Raw genomic sequence first — 14088 nt, forward strand, 5'->3', positions numbered from 1 at the left:
TTCAGCCACATTTATGCAAAACGGTCATGGAAAATTTCAACAAAAGAGTGTGTATGTGCCAGCAAAGCTGTGGAGGCCATTTACCTGATATGCTATTCCATACATAACCCTATACTGTATACTTTATGAATCAATTAAAAAATTACATTTTTTTAAAAAATATATTTTATTGTTTTTTTACAGAGAGGAAGGGAGAGGGATAGAGAGCCAGAAACATTGATGAGAGAGAAACATCGATCAGCTGCCTCCTGCACACTTCCCACTGGGAATGTGCCCGCAACCAAGGTACATGCCCTTGACCGGAGTCGAACCTGGGACCTTTGAGTCCGCAGGCCGACGCTCTATCCACTGAGCCAAACCGGTTAGGGCAAAAAATTACAATTTTTAATTATAAACCTGTGTTTTCTATCAAAATTACTTCTTGCGAGAATTTTGGGACACCCTTTATTTTTCCCTTTCTTTGTGCCATACTTTCATTAAAGAAATATTTATTGAGTCCCATGCTGTCCTAGGACTTCAGAACCCTGAAGTGCACGAATCAGAAGGAAAAGAAATCCCTGTTCTTACAGATTCCATTTGGGGAAGACAGAGGAAGACTATCAGACAAATATAAACTATCAACTGGAAGTGAGTGTCATGATGAAAAATAAATCAAGGAAGAGAAATTGGAAATGCTGGGGTAGAAGTAGGTACATTTGAACAGAGACCCAAAGGAGGTGAGAGGACAAGCCACACCTATCTAGAGCAAGAGGAAGTACAAATGTAGAAAGAGGAACCAGCAAGAGCTGACTCTCAGGGGGCAAGAAGAGAAATAGGCAAAAAAGTTAGGAGGCTATTGTAAAAATATAGGTGACAAGTGGATAAAAAAGCTGTGGTCCATATATACAATGGAATATTACTCGGCCATAAAAAAGAATGAAGTCTTACCATTTGTGACAGCACTAATGGACCTACAGGATATAATGCTCAGTGAAGTACGAATTTGTCAGAGAAAGACAAATACCATATAATTCACTTATATGTGGAATCTAAAGAACAATATAAATGAACAAACAAAACAGAAACAGACTCACAAATGCAGAGAAAAGACTAGTGGTTGCCAGAGGGGAGGAGAGCTTGGGGACTGGATGAAAAAGGTGAAGGGATGAGAAGATTGGTAGTCACAAAATAGTTTCAGGGATGTAAAATACAGCATAGGAAATAGACTCAATAATATTGCAATAACTATGTATGGTGTCAGGTGCGTAGTAGAAATATCAGGGGGAACACTTTGTAAAGTATATGATTGTCTAACACTATGTTGTACACCTGAAACTAATACAAAATAATATTGAAAATAAAAAAAAATTGAGAAATACAGCTGAAAGAAGACAACCAGTGACTTGGAACACAGTGATATTGGAGAAGGGAGAAGGGGTGTGATTCTGGATATATTTTGAAGATAATACCAACAGAGTCTGTGGAAGAAGTGAGTATGGGTGTGACAAAAGAAAGCTTCTGAGAGAACCTTTATTAACTGGAAGAACAATGTTGCCATTTATTAACAAGGGGAAGACTACAGAGGGAGCCAATCTGGGGGAAGAGATGAGGAGTTCAGTTTTTGGAATACTACTGGTAAGTTTGAGATGCCTACTAGGTGGCCAAATGGAGCATCTGAGTAGTCAGGTGGATATGCAATCAGGGGAGGTGGGACTGGAGATACAAATTTGGAAGCTGTCAATGTATAAATGATATTTAAATCATGAGATTGGATGAGATCATCTGGGCTCTAAGGAGTGAATATAGATAGAAAGATTTGAGGACTAAGCCCCAGGGCACTCTAACACTGAGAGGTCTGGCGGATCAGGAGAAACCCACAGGAGCCTGGAAAGTAGAGGCAGAAGGAAAACCCCGGGAGAGTCCTGTCCTAGAATCCAAGTGAAGGAAATGTTACCCAGAGGGGAGGGTGGTCAACTGGGTTGAATTCTGCTGATGGATCAAGATGAGGGCTGAGGAAGGGTCAATGGATAGAGATTTGGAACAGTGGTTTTGGAGTCTTGGGGGCAAAAGCCTGGGTCAAAAGGATCCACAAGGGAATGGAAATCTAGGAATTACAGGTAGCAAATATATTTAAAATGGTGTATGCTTGTTTTACTTTTTAAAAGATGGCATGGAACTACCCTGGCACAATGCTGTTTTAGGGTAATATCTAGGACATATTTAGGACCGGGTAGGAAAACCTGCAAACCTTATAGCTGGAAAGGTCCTTAGGGAGCACTGTTTCTCTCAATGAGAAACCGGAAGCGCACAAGAATAAGGAACTTGGCCAAAGTTGCCGGGCTACTTAGTGGAGCTGATGCTAGAATCCAGGAGGTCTGGTTCCCAGTTCAGGGCTCTTCACACTGCACCAATTTGTTAGGCTGTTTTTCACTGCAGATCAGAGTGCTGTGAATGAGCAAATGAATGTAATAAAATCAAGGCCTTTGCGCTATGAAGTGTATTTTGTTCATTTACTTTGACAAGGGTAGTTCAGCTTCAATAATTTATGTCACTTGATAGTATACACAGGAGAATGCCCTATGGTGTGTTTGGGAAAAGTAATGAATTTCTTCTAAATCAGCCTCTCATTTACTTCCCTGCAATTAAATCTCTGTGAAGAAGTGGGGCAAGGCTGTTGGGGTTTCAGGACAGAGGAAGAATGAGAAGGTGCCACCAGAATTAGCCAGCTTTAACTGCAAGATCCCCAGGTAACTGTGCCATTATTCCTGCTTGATAAGTTTGTAATTCCTGCCTCACTGGCACACTAATACATTACTTCTAAATTGTGGTATTATGTAAACTGATGGGGTTTTAAGGACTATTATAATAAAGAAAGGTACTCTATTGTCATATGTTCTTCCAAAGCAAATAAGAGTCTGGCATAAGTAAACAACTTCATCTTTGTATAATCCATGAAATGACTGCAGTGCTCTATCTACATAACCAGGGCTCTGACCACATTCGATAGTCTTCTCTCAGGGTCTGATACATTATAGTGGCCAAGAAGGCTGGTGCCCACTCTTCTCCCTTCCGTCTGGTTTCATTTTCTGCTTGCATAACTGTTTTTCTTTTGTCAACATTATTTTTAAAAATGCTATCTTTTTGGCCAAGTTCCTTATTCTTGTGCGCTTCCGGTTTCTCATTGAGAGAAACAGTGCTCCCTAAGGAGCTATCTTTTAAGACTGTGAGTGCCCTGGACTGAACTGTGTCCTCCCAAATTCGTATGTTGAAGCCTTAACCCCCAACATGATGGTCTTTCGAGATGGGGCTCTGAGTAATAATTAGGCCTAGATGAGCTCACGAGGGTGGGGCTCTCATGATGAGATTAGCAGCTTTATAGGAAGAGGACGTGAGAAAGAGGTGACTCTCTGCCAGGTGAGCAGACAGCACGGTAGCTGTCCACAAGGCAGGGAGAGGCTCTCACCAGGAACCCGATTTGCCTGCCCTTTGAACTTGAACTTCCCACTTTGAACTTGAACTTCCCAGTGCCAAGAACTGTGAGAAACCGTTTTTGTTTAAGCACCTCCCCACCCCTCTGCCTATAGGAGCCTGAACAGACAATGCAGCGAGGTGCCTGGAATCGATGAATCTAACCATCACCTGCTTGCTAAGACAATCCATTTATCGGTTCCGTAACACATCTTCTCAGACCTCAGACGGACCTCCTACCAAATCTCCTTGAAAAGGAAGCAAGCACAGGAGGGTACTGCCAGCTCTACTGCCATTGCCAGCTGGTGAACTTTTACAAGACTCCATGCTAATGCAAAATTGAATGTTAAGAATTTCTAAATATAGTCTGCAGAACCTCAACCTAGATAACAGTCACCAAAACCAGTCATTTCACCCAGAAGAACTAGTTCCAAAGTCCCCTCCAAAGTCTCAGAGTGCTTTGTTTTGTAAACATGTGTATAGGACTACCACGTTGTTCAAAATGGAAATGACTATAGTATTTAATACTGGGACTGTTCTTTCTTGGGACTGGATTTATGCATCATAATGATTATCTACTAGACACAGAAACAGCATTTCTGTAACTCAAAATTGTTACCAGAGGCATTTAGCAGAATCATGCTTTAAAAAAAAATAATGATTTCTCATCTTTATTCTCTCCCCTTCAAAAGGTTTCACTCCTCCTGATGTTTAACGTTATGCAAAGATGTGTTTCTGCCAATGAATATCACCTTATGGTTATGCTGCTGCAAATAGCCTGCTGTGAGCTGATAAAGGGATTAATGCAGCCAAAATTCTTAATCTGTGAAATTACAAATTAAATTCTCATATTAAAAATACCACCCTGAGGTATTTTTTGTGGTTTTAATTCCCCTCTGGTGTTCTGCATACACTGTGCTTGCTAATGAGGGGGACAAGGCTGTCTCCGCTGGCAGCCTGCTGCCGAGTGATAATGTGGAGGCATTTACTTCCTGATAGAAAATGGATTTAACCACTGGCTGATAAACTAAGTGGCAAGTGGGTAATAAGTCCATATTAACAGAAAAGTAGGACTACAAAATTCAGAATTCATAGACCATCAAAATCCTGGCTTAAACTCAGTCATCAAGTCAGATGGGATTGAGATGTCACCAAGGAGGAGTGATATCAAGCTACAAGTTATACTAAAAAAGGAAAACAAACCATATGTTTGAGTTTGATGAGCCATAAAGTAATAAGCCCATTTGCATCATTTTTTTTCAGTATAAAAGAATGTGCCACCAATTCATTATTTTTCCATAGTGATCTCATCTTTAATTTTTTTTTAAAAATAGGGATAGCTGTTGTCATGGTCAGTGGGTATACTTTTAAAAAGGAAGTAGTGCAGAACATAAAATAAATATGTAATGTTTTTAAAAATTTACAAAGCTTAGGGGGAGTAGTGGGTTATATATCTACAGTCACTTTAGGGTAAAAAAAGGAATTCAAATTAATTGTGGGATTATAAAAAATAATATAGGGTAGGAATACTTAAGAGCAGTTGTTACTTATGACTTAGTTCCAAAATAAAAGGGTTATTGTTGCCAAGGAGAATTTAATACAACGGGGGAAATGTCTAAAGTCCAAAATATTAAAGAAATAACTAGGTATGTTCATGGTGATTGATGTATATTCAAGGATTAATAAGCACATCATCAATATCTATGCATATATGCAGCATATTATTTTTCAGGCAATCAGAATGAGAAAAAATATCTCTAGTTGGCATGTGGAAAGAACGTATCACCATTAAACAAAAATGTTCTTGAGTGTTTTGCGAAATTTCACAAGAATTCTGTTTCACACTTTGGAAGAAAGATGAGATCCTCCCAGTCATAAATCCTCCCCCAAATATTTAAAAATGTAATTGAAAGAGGCTGTGTAAATATGAACACTTTTATAAAAACAAAACAAAAACCCACCCAGGAATGCGTTTTGTTTGAAGAGATCTAGAGAAGATCTGTCTGTATTAATACCAAGAGCATTTGTAGTTAAAATGAATTATGTCTTCAGTTCTTACATGTCAATTCAGTGCATTAGCCAATTGCCAACTCTACTCGTCAGCTCACTGCAGAGCAGCCCTTTTTAAGGTTATTGTTACAACCAAGATGGTCTCTGAGAATCAAACAGAAATGAATCATTCCTCCTCTGTACTGCAGCCAGTTAAAAAGTACTGTATGCATAAATATGTAAATCATATTTTCCCTTTCCTTTATGACTGCTCAGATCATTTTTTTGGACACACACATAATCAAACACAAAGACATGCGGCTGCAAACTGCAGAGCAGAGATAGCAAAAAAGGAATCCATTTTCTTCCTGTGTCTGGTAAGCTGGCGTTTGAATGGCAGGATTCCACTAAATATATACACACAACCCCCCTTCCCCTCTGTGTTCTCTCTCTCTCTCTCTCTCTCCACACACACACACACACACACACACACACACACACACACAAATGTACATATATGTATATAGACACACACATAATATATATGCAAGCACATAATCTTACACATGCACATGTAAACATCAATCTCTCTACATGTATGTTACATGTAGATGCTAAAATGATGTCCCTGCTTTGATTGGATGTTGTGGATTTGTCCTACTCACTATCAGTCAGTTCCCATAGCCGTGGGGGCAGGTCACTAAAATACTCGTGGCTCAAGGCAGCCTGTGCTGATAGTCTGTTCTTTGGGGAACATTGTAGGAGTTTGGAGGCCAGATCCTCTGCATAATTCACATAGCTGAGCCTGAAAACATAAGCACAAAAGAGAGAAATCAGACCAAACATGAAGAGTCACTCAGTAAGACATAAGGCTCACCCAAATTTTCTGGACTTATTTATCCCTGGCCAAGAAAACAAGTTAAAATTACCTGCTGAAAATAAACAGAAGCCGAATACATGTTGGTTCTTAGAGTATCTGTTACGCTAAACTAACTGGCTTTTACTCTTGTAATCTTAGTCTCATTAATTTAAAATATTCCTACTATAAGCAAAAGGTTGATACTGGCAGGCTAGAACTAGGTCCAGAGGTAGAAAATTTCAGACGATAATTTATCAAATAGTTGCCAGAATTTGTTCATAGGATCTATGTACTACATACACATCTGGATACATTTATAGGAAAATTAATACAAAATAACCAGGAAAATTAAAATAAAACTGCTATTAAATTCTCTAGTTACGAATGTTACTTTTTCCTCTAAGAATTCACATTTTCTTACATCGAATATAAAATTTTTGGAATAAGTACAGTCAAATGTCAACAATCAAAATATTAACATGCAGGTTAACAAAAGGGGATATGCTTAAACCATATGGGGCTGAATCAATTCAAGATGACCTTTAAAACAACAGTAGATAGAAAATGTGTCTCAAGATTACAAAAAAAAAGCAGAGAAGTAAAGTCTTCCATGTGGTACAGCTTTCAAACGGGCAGCAGACCACACAGCCCAGCCCAGCCCAGCCTTGCTTTTCATGGAATCTCTGTTTCACTGCTCCATACAAACAAACCTGGATAATTAACATAGTAATAACAAAAGTATTCCCAATAATGGCTACCATTTATAGATAGTTGAACATGTGTCAAGCCCTTTTGCACTCTCTCATTTATGACAGTCCAATAAGATCATTCTGTTCCAATCTAGTAACAGGAAGCTAAGAAGGTAGTGGGTTGCTCAATTGGAAGGCTGAGTGAATTCAAACCTCTCCAGAATTATAACTCTAAAATGGTTAGGAGGATGTAGAATACAGCACAGAGAATATAGCCAATAATTTTGAAATAACTATGTATGGTGCCAGCGGGTACTAGACTTATCAGGGGATCATTTCCTAGGTTATATACTAGTAAATGTCTAACTACTTTGCCATACACCTAAAACTAATATGATATTGAATGTCAACTATAATTGAAAATTTTTAAAAGTTAAAGAAAGAAAGTGGTTTGTATTTGCAATGCTCTTGGATTGTCTCCAAATTAGAGGCTTTTACCCTCGATTTCTGTGATTCTGCAACAAGGTTCAGTAAGTACAGACTCAGAGGCAGCCAGAAGACTGTGCAGAAAGTGGCATCTGCCTGTGGGTATTTGTTCAAAAGCCCTGAGGCTAGTAAACACACAATTAGCCTTAAACAACTTTCCTCAAAGACCAACAACTCTCCCCATTCCCTCCTCAAGCAGCTTTTTAATATCGATTTTAAATTGTTGTGGGGGCAGAAGAGAAAAGGAATCAACAAACCTGGGTAGAGGAAGAAAAGGGGGAAAGAGCAAAGACCTTCTCTCTAAAGCTTCACACATGGAGTTCTCATAGATGGTTCAGTGTTTGGCAGCTGCAATGGCTGTTTTTAAAATACTGATCAGTGGATTGGTTTTAAATATGTCTGCCTGGCAAAGGGAAATGTGTCCATAGGAGAAGGAGGCATTGTCAGATTCTCAGATTTCTTCCTCCCCCACTTTCCTTTAAGAGGGGCCAGGGCCATCACAACTAATCCTTCCTCTTCCTAAGACACTTTTCACTATTTTTAAAATATCAAATGCAAAGTTTGAGATAGGTACTTTATGTTAAAAGTTGCACTTACATTGCATGTAGTTTATCCTATACAGTGGGGCCTTGACTTACGAGTATCCCGACTAACGAGTTTTTTGAGATACCAGCTGTCTCTCAGCCGATTTTTTGCATTGAGTTGATAGAGTAATTTGAGTTAACGAGCTCCTTAACGAGCTCCTTAACGAGCTCGGTCTCAGAATGAATTAAACTCGTAAGTCAAGGCCCCACTGTATAATAAAAGGGTAATATGCAAATTGACCCTAACAGCGGAACGACTGGGAATGACTGGTCACTATGACACACACACTGACCACCAGGGGACAGACGCTCAATGCGCTCCCACAGGGGGAGCTCTGCTCAGCCACAAGCCAGGCTGATGGCTGCCAGCACAGTGGTGGTGGCGGGAGCCTCTCCCGCCTCCTCAGCAGCACTAAGGATGTCCAAATGCAGCTTAGGCCAGCTCCCCCAGGCAAGTGGACATCCCCTGAGGGTTCCCGGGCTGCCAGAGGGATATCTGACTGCCAGCTCAGGCCCATTCTCCCAGGGAGCTGGCCTAAGCCAGCAGGTGGACACCCCCCGATGGGTCCCGGACTGCGAGAGGGCACAGGCTGGGCTGAGGGACCCCCCCGAGTGCACAAATTTTTGTGCACTGGGACTCTAGTCTATAATAATAAAGCATAATATGCTAATTAGACCGGATGTCCTTCCGGACGACCTTCCAGATGAAGCCAGGGCTGCTGGCGGCCAGAGGGAAGCCCGGGTCGTGGGTGCCAGAGGGAAGCCAGTGCCGGCAGCCGGGGGAAGGAAGGCCTACTCTTGTATGAATTTTGTGCCATTGGGCCTTTGTATGTATGTGTATACACACACACACACACACACACACACACACACACATGCACATATACATACATACTGGTGTCCATTCTATATAACTTTGATAAAATAAGACAGTGCCAGATTGAGACCAGAACTGAGTTTTAGTCCTGACTCTGTTACAAGAGTGATGAACCAGTGCGCAGTCCTTACAGAACCAATAAGCCATAAATGAAGCATGGTTTCAATATTTCGAAGATTTATATTTGTAGTTGTATTTTTGTTTTTTGCAATAGATTGCTGGTCACTTTTAAATTTTATGCATATGTACCTAACCATAATAAAATCACCAATATAAGACAATTTCATTACTCATCTCCCAAATTGAGCCAACTTTAATAATGTCGATGAAACAAACCAATGCTTATTTGTGACATTCAGTTTATACACAAATTATAGATTATACATATAAAATTTTAATTTAGAAAGTTTGCTATTTCCTCACTTGCATTTCAAAAACCACTTTTATTCCAACTCTCCACATGCGTTTTCAACATCAGAGTCTTTGTGATCACCAGAACCTTTGAGCCCATGCAAGGTGTTTGAGACATGAGACTTCTAAGATATCTTCAGTATTTGAAAGTTATACCCCAAGCCAAAGGTGTACCTTATCAGAATGCCATAATGATTGTGACTATTGTTTGCAGTCTCCCATTGTGATGGCAGGTTTTTAAAAATTTTCTTGTAATTCCATCAATTTTTGTTTTATATATTCTTTAAAGTCGAGTAATTAAGTACATAATAATCTAACACTGTTATCTCTTCCTGGTAAATTAAGTCATCAATCATTCTGTAGTGACCATTTTTATCTTTAATAAGACTTTGTGGGCTAAAGTTCATTCTTTTTCTCATATTAATTTAATATTTTCAGGGGTTTTTTAATTCAATATTTGCCTGACATACCTTTGGCAACACTCTTAATTTTTCATAGCCATAATTTTAAGGTTTATCTTTCATAAATACTACATAGCTGGGTTTAATACTTATTCAATTAAATAATCCCCATTTTCTAAGAAGAAAATTAAGTCCATTTACATTTTGTGATTACTGATATATTTAAATTACTGCTACCACCTTAAACTTGCATTCTATTTCCACCTACTTTATCTTTTCTTTTTTCTGTCTTTTTTTGGGATTTAATTTTATTCAACATTTCCATCTTCTGTTTTAGAACTATTCATTCTATTTTTATGTTTAGTAATTACTTTCAATTTTTTTTTTGCATTTCAATATTTATTTAGATGTTGAAGCTCTCACAATGAGTTTTACAAGCTGATGGACACTGACAACGTATTTTCCCCAGAGAATTATAATCATACATCCAGACAATAAAAATATATGATTGAGTTAATATTGATGCACAGCACCATTTTATCAATTGCATAATAATACAAATTGTTAAGTATACAAATTAAAAGTCACACAGTTCAACAGAAATATAAAATATTAGATATATGTTCAATTCATTAGCAGAAACTAACTTCTGTTTCATAGGGCATATTCCATACCTTCTGCACAAGACAAGCAAAATATTTTGCTAAAAATCCTTTAATAGCTCACTCCCACTCTTTTTTCAGGCCCTCTCTTTTAAGTTGCACCCCAAAGTGCAAACATTAAATTAGTTCTCAGACGTTTCGTCTGGACACTGTAAAGATATGTGCTTCTGTACGATGTGGATTTTACATGAACTTTTTCACCAGAGGTTTGTGATTTTTCAAAATGGAGGTTATCATAGCTGCGCAAAATGAGATTTATAGAAAGACTTTAAAAAATCATCATAAACTTGGTCAAAAGCCAACAAAATCAGTGGTTACACAAACCTGATGTCTCCCGTTTTAAATATGGGAGCTATAAACATAAAGTAGCAGGCAAATAGCCATAGAAGCCCTACTGTCAATGTTTGAAATGAAGGGATAAACCACAGGCAATCTACACTGGTTTTCCTAGTTCCTAGAATTTTAATTCTGTATATTAAAAACATGTAAGTATTGTGCTTGGTATTTCAGCACCCAGTCTCTCTAAATTTCTTACCTTTTGCTAAGATTCTGGCATGGAAATAGATTTGAAGGAGACATAATACTGCATGATTTCAGGAAAGGTCAATTGATAAAAGTGATAAGCATGTTTTAAATGCTGAACAGTGAGAATCTTTTGCTAAATTTCCAACTAGGCTGATCATAATCCAAACACAGAGGCTGAAATTCCGCCAAGCGGAGGCCTGATAAAACTGCTTATCAATGCTCCCAGGATAGCTTCACTGACTTATCCTTCACCAAGCCTACATTTTGGCTCATAGTTATGATAAACTGGGTCCTGTCTGAAGTTCCATTTCCAAGGCAATTGAATCCAGCAGCCCAGTTTTATTGACTGCAATGGTAATTTCCATGACTACTGGTATCTATGAAGTGCAGCTGGATTTCAGGACAATACTTCTAAAGTTGCTTTTTTTTTTTTGAAAGCTCCACTCTACTTTTGTTTTATGAACTGAACCACATGTTCATATTTCATTCCACCTTCAATTAATGCTAGGGCAACAAGCATTAGAGCTCTCCCAAGACCTATAACACAACAACCAGATTCTTCAAGAATCTTCACCTTTCCAAGGCATAACCAGTCATCAATAGTCTGGTCGGAGGCAGTGCATCATCAAATGGCCAATCCAGAACCTGGCACCTTCTTTCTCCTCAAGATCAGTGTTGTAAGTTGCTTCACATAGTCTTACTATTGTAGTAATGCCATACAGTTTAAGTTCCTCTATAAATTTGTTTAAGGTTGTACTGGTTGGACTGTCTTATGTATGACAGGGTTGGTCCGTCCATTTTGAGCCATACTGATTTATTAAGAAACACTTTATAGGATTATGAAATAATTGAGATAGTTTGATAGAAAATTCAGAAGTAAGTCAAGAATGATGTAAAGAAACTGAAGTCTACTTCAATATACTACACTTGAAATTCTCAGTACTTAGAATATGAGGTTGGGAGTAATGGGAAGTGAAATGAACCTCCTAGCAAACAGTAGTAGCTCTTTCATAATGAGGTGGTAGAAAAGATGTTCCCCCATGTGTAGCCCTTCTAGGTCAGAACGCTTGTAAAACACTTTCCTGACTTTAATTCAGTCCTCTTGTGTCCTAGTCAACCCCTCTTATGGAGCTTCTTGGTGGAATAATAATGAATTTCTATAGTTTCATTTGTCTGTATAAAGGTTATACTGAGTTCCTGGTAGTAATCTCTACCGCCCATCAGAAACTTAATAAATATTTCAGCAAGAACACCACAGAATCACCCAATATGTGGTTAACACCCTTTTTGGGGGTAAGTTTGGTTTAGTGTTTTGGTTTTTTTTAACCATCAAGGATATCAGAAGAAACCTCCACACTTTATAACTTCATCCTCAGTTCCCTAAGTGAATGGCTCCCTAACTTTTTAATATTTAACATTAACTTCTTATAATTAAACTTTATCTTTACCATCTTGCCAAACAATACAAGAATACTGGAACACGTTAATTCTGATGACCCTAGTCCCATCTCTCATGTTGTTATTGTCTAATATTTTATTTCTATTTTCTATGCTTTTAATGTCACAGATGAAACGGTTACTGTTATTATTGTTCAGATTTATGCATTTATAATTTATTTAATCAGCGTAGCTCCTATGTTTCGGATAGTTTTCTAAGATTTTTATTTTTGGTATCTGAAATACAAACTTTAAAAGTTCTTTCCATGATGAAAGAACTTGGTGGCAAATTCTCTATTTTGTTTTCATATAGCATAATCGTTTGCTGGGGGTTAATTCTAGGTTCAAAGCATTTTCTCTTAACTCTGAAGATACTGTTTCATGGGCTTCTGTTGTCTCTGTCTGATAGCTCTTCTTTTCCTCCTTAGAGTTCTGCTATGCTATGTAAGGTGTTCTTTGGATTTAACCTGGTTGATATTCAGTGTTTCCTGAAGTTGAGGCTTCATGTCTTTAATCAATTCTGGAAAAAAATCCCAGCTGTTACTTTTAGAATATTGCCTTTCCCCAATTCTTGCTCTTTTCTCATTTTATAACACCAATGTAATGCCATCTTATTAAATTTTCCTTGTCTTTACTCATTCTTTCATATTTTCCATCTGGTGTATCATTGCAAATATATTCTCCCATGCAGTGGGTTCTCTTTTCATTTTGTTGACAGTTTCTTTTGCTGTGCAGAAGCCATATTTTCCTCTGTCCTCCATTCTAAGCAATTATTTCAGAGCTATCTCCCAGTTCCACTAATTCTCTAATCAGTTGCATCTAATATACTGTTTTCACTATTCATTTTTGTTCTTATAAGTTCTTTTTAAGTCTTTGACAAATTTACATGTTCAGTTTTGATGGTTTCTGGTTCAAGTTTTAAATGTGCACAAAAGAGGGAGACCTGGGCTAAAGCAAGGGGAAAAGGGCTACTTCCTATGAGGGACGGTTCCTGGTACAAGGTTGGGACATGGCTTTTGTTGACTGTTTGCTCAACGACTGAGTATATCCATTGTTATACCTGCAGAGGTTTTACCTTACCTGAGAAACATACATTTTAAAAGTACATAATCATTTTTGAGCACAGAAATCTTAAGGTCAAGTTCTGGTCCTTAAGGAACATCTTCAAAGCATACATTCCCCCAGAGGATGGCATTTTCTTTTTTTTGAATTAGTCCTTCTCTTTTTAACTGCATGTTTTTTACTTTTTGTGTTTTGTTTTGTTGTTGGTTTTTTACACTGTTCCAAAAGACTCTCTTGATAAAGTGTCTGCTTGTAGAACAACTAAGTTACATTTTGTTCCCAGGAGTTGACTTGTAAATATCTCTATAAAAATCTTCTATACAAATCTTGGGATTATTAATGTTTTAGCTCATGAAAGCTGGACATCAAGGGCAGAGGTGTAGTAGGTTCAATTTACTTATGAAAGCATTCAATAGAGATACTGAGTTCTATGTAAAAGCTTAAGAGGAAATAAAAGGGAACAAAAAACTTCTAGAATATTCCTCACTTGCATTCTATAGTGGGACAGAACTACACACCCTGTGGGTCTGTGTCTGAAGCATGAGCGTGTGTTGTGTCTCTCTGAGTTGGTAATACAGTGGCCCGGGATGAGTGATGTGGAGGGTCTCTCTCTTCCCCCTTTACTTACTGTCACACTCTTTGCAGAGCAAAGCCAGGGG

The 14088-nt window shown here is 38.2% G+C and overlaps 1 protein-coding gene across 6 annotated transcripts in view; it reads right to left on the minus strand.

Annotated features, from left to right (window-relative positions):
• Window positions 1–14088, minus strand: part of CDK14 (cyclin-dependent kinase 14) — a 516851-nt gene that overhangs the window by 82029 nt on the left and 420734 nt on the right. For all 6 annotated transcript variants that reach the window (XM_014547610.1, XM_005876105.2, XM_005876106.2 and 3 more), the window contains exon 12: window positions 6102–6241. In XM_014547610.1, the coding sequence (XP_014403096.1) occupies window positions 6102–6241 (140 nt within the window). The remainder of the gene's footprint in view (window positions 1–6101; window positions 6242–14088) is intronic.

Source organism: Myotis brandtii, unplaced genomic scaffold (genome assembly GCF_000412655.1).
Source record: "Myotis brandtii unplaced genomic scaffold, ASM41265v1 scaffold48, whole genome shotgun sequence".
In the NCBI taxonomy this organism is placed as follows: Eukaryota; Metazoa; Chordata; class Mammalia; order Chiroptera; family Vespertilionidae; genus Myotis; species Myotis brandtii.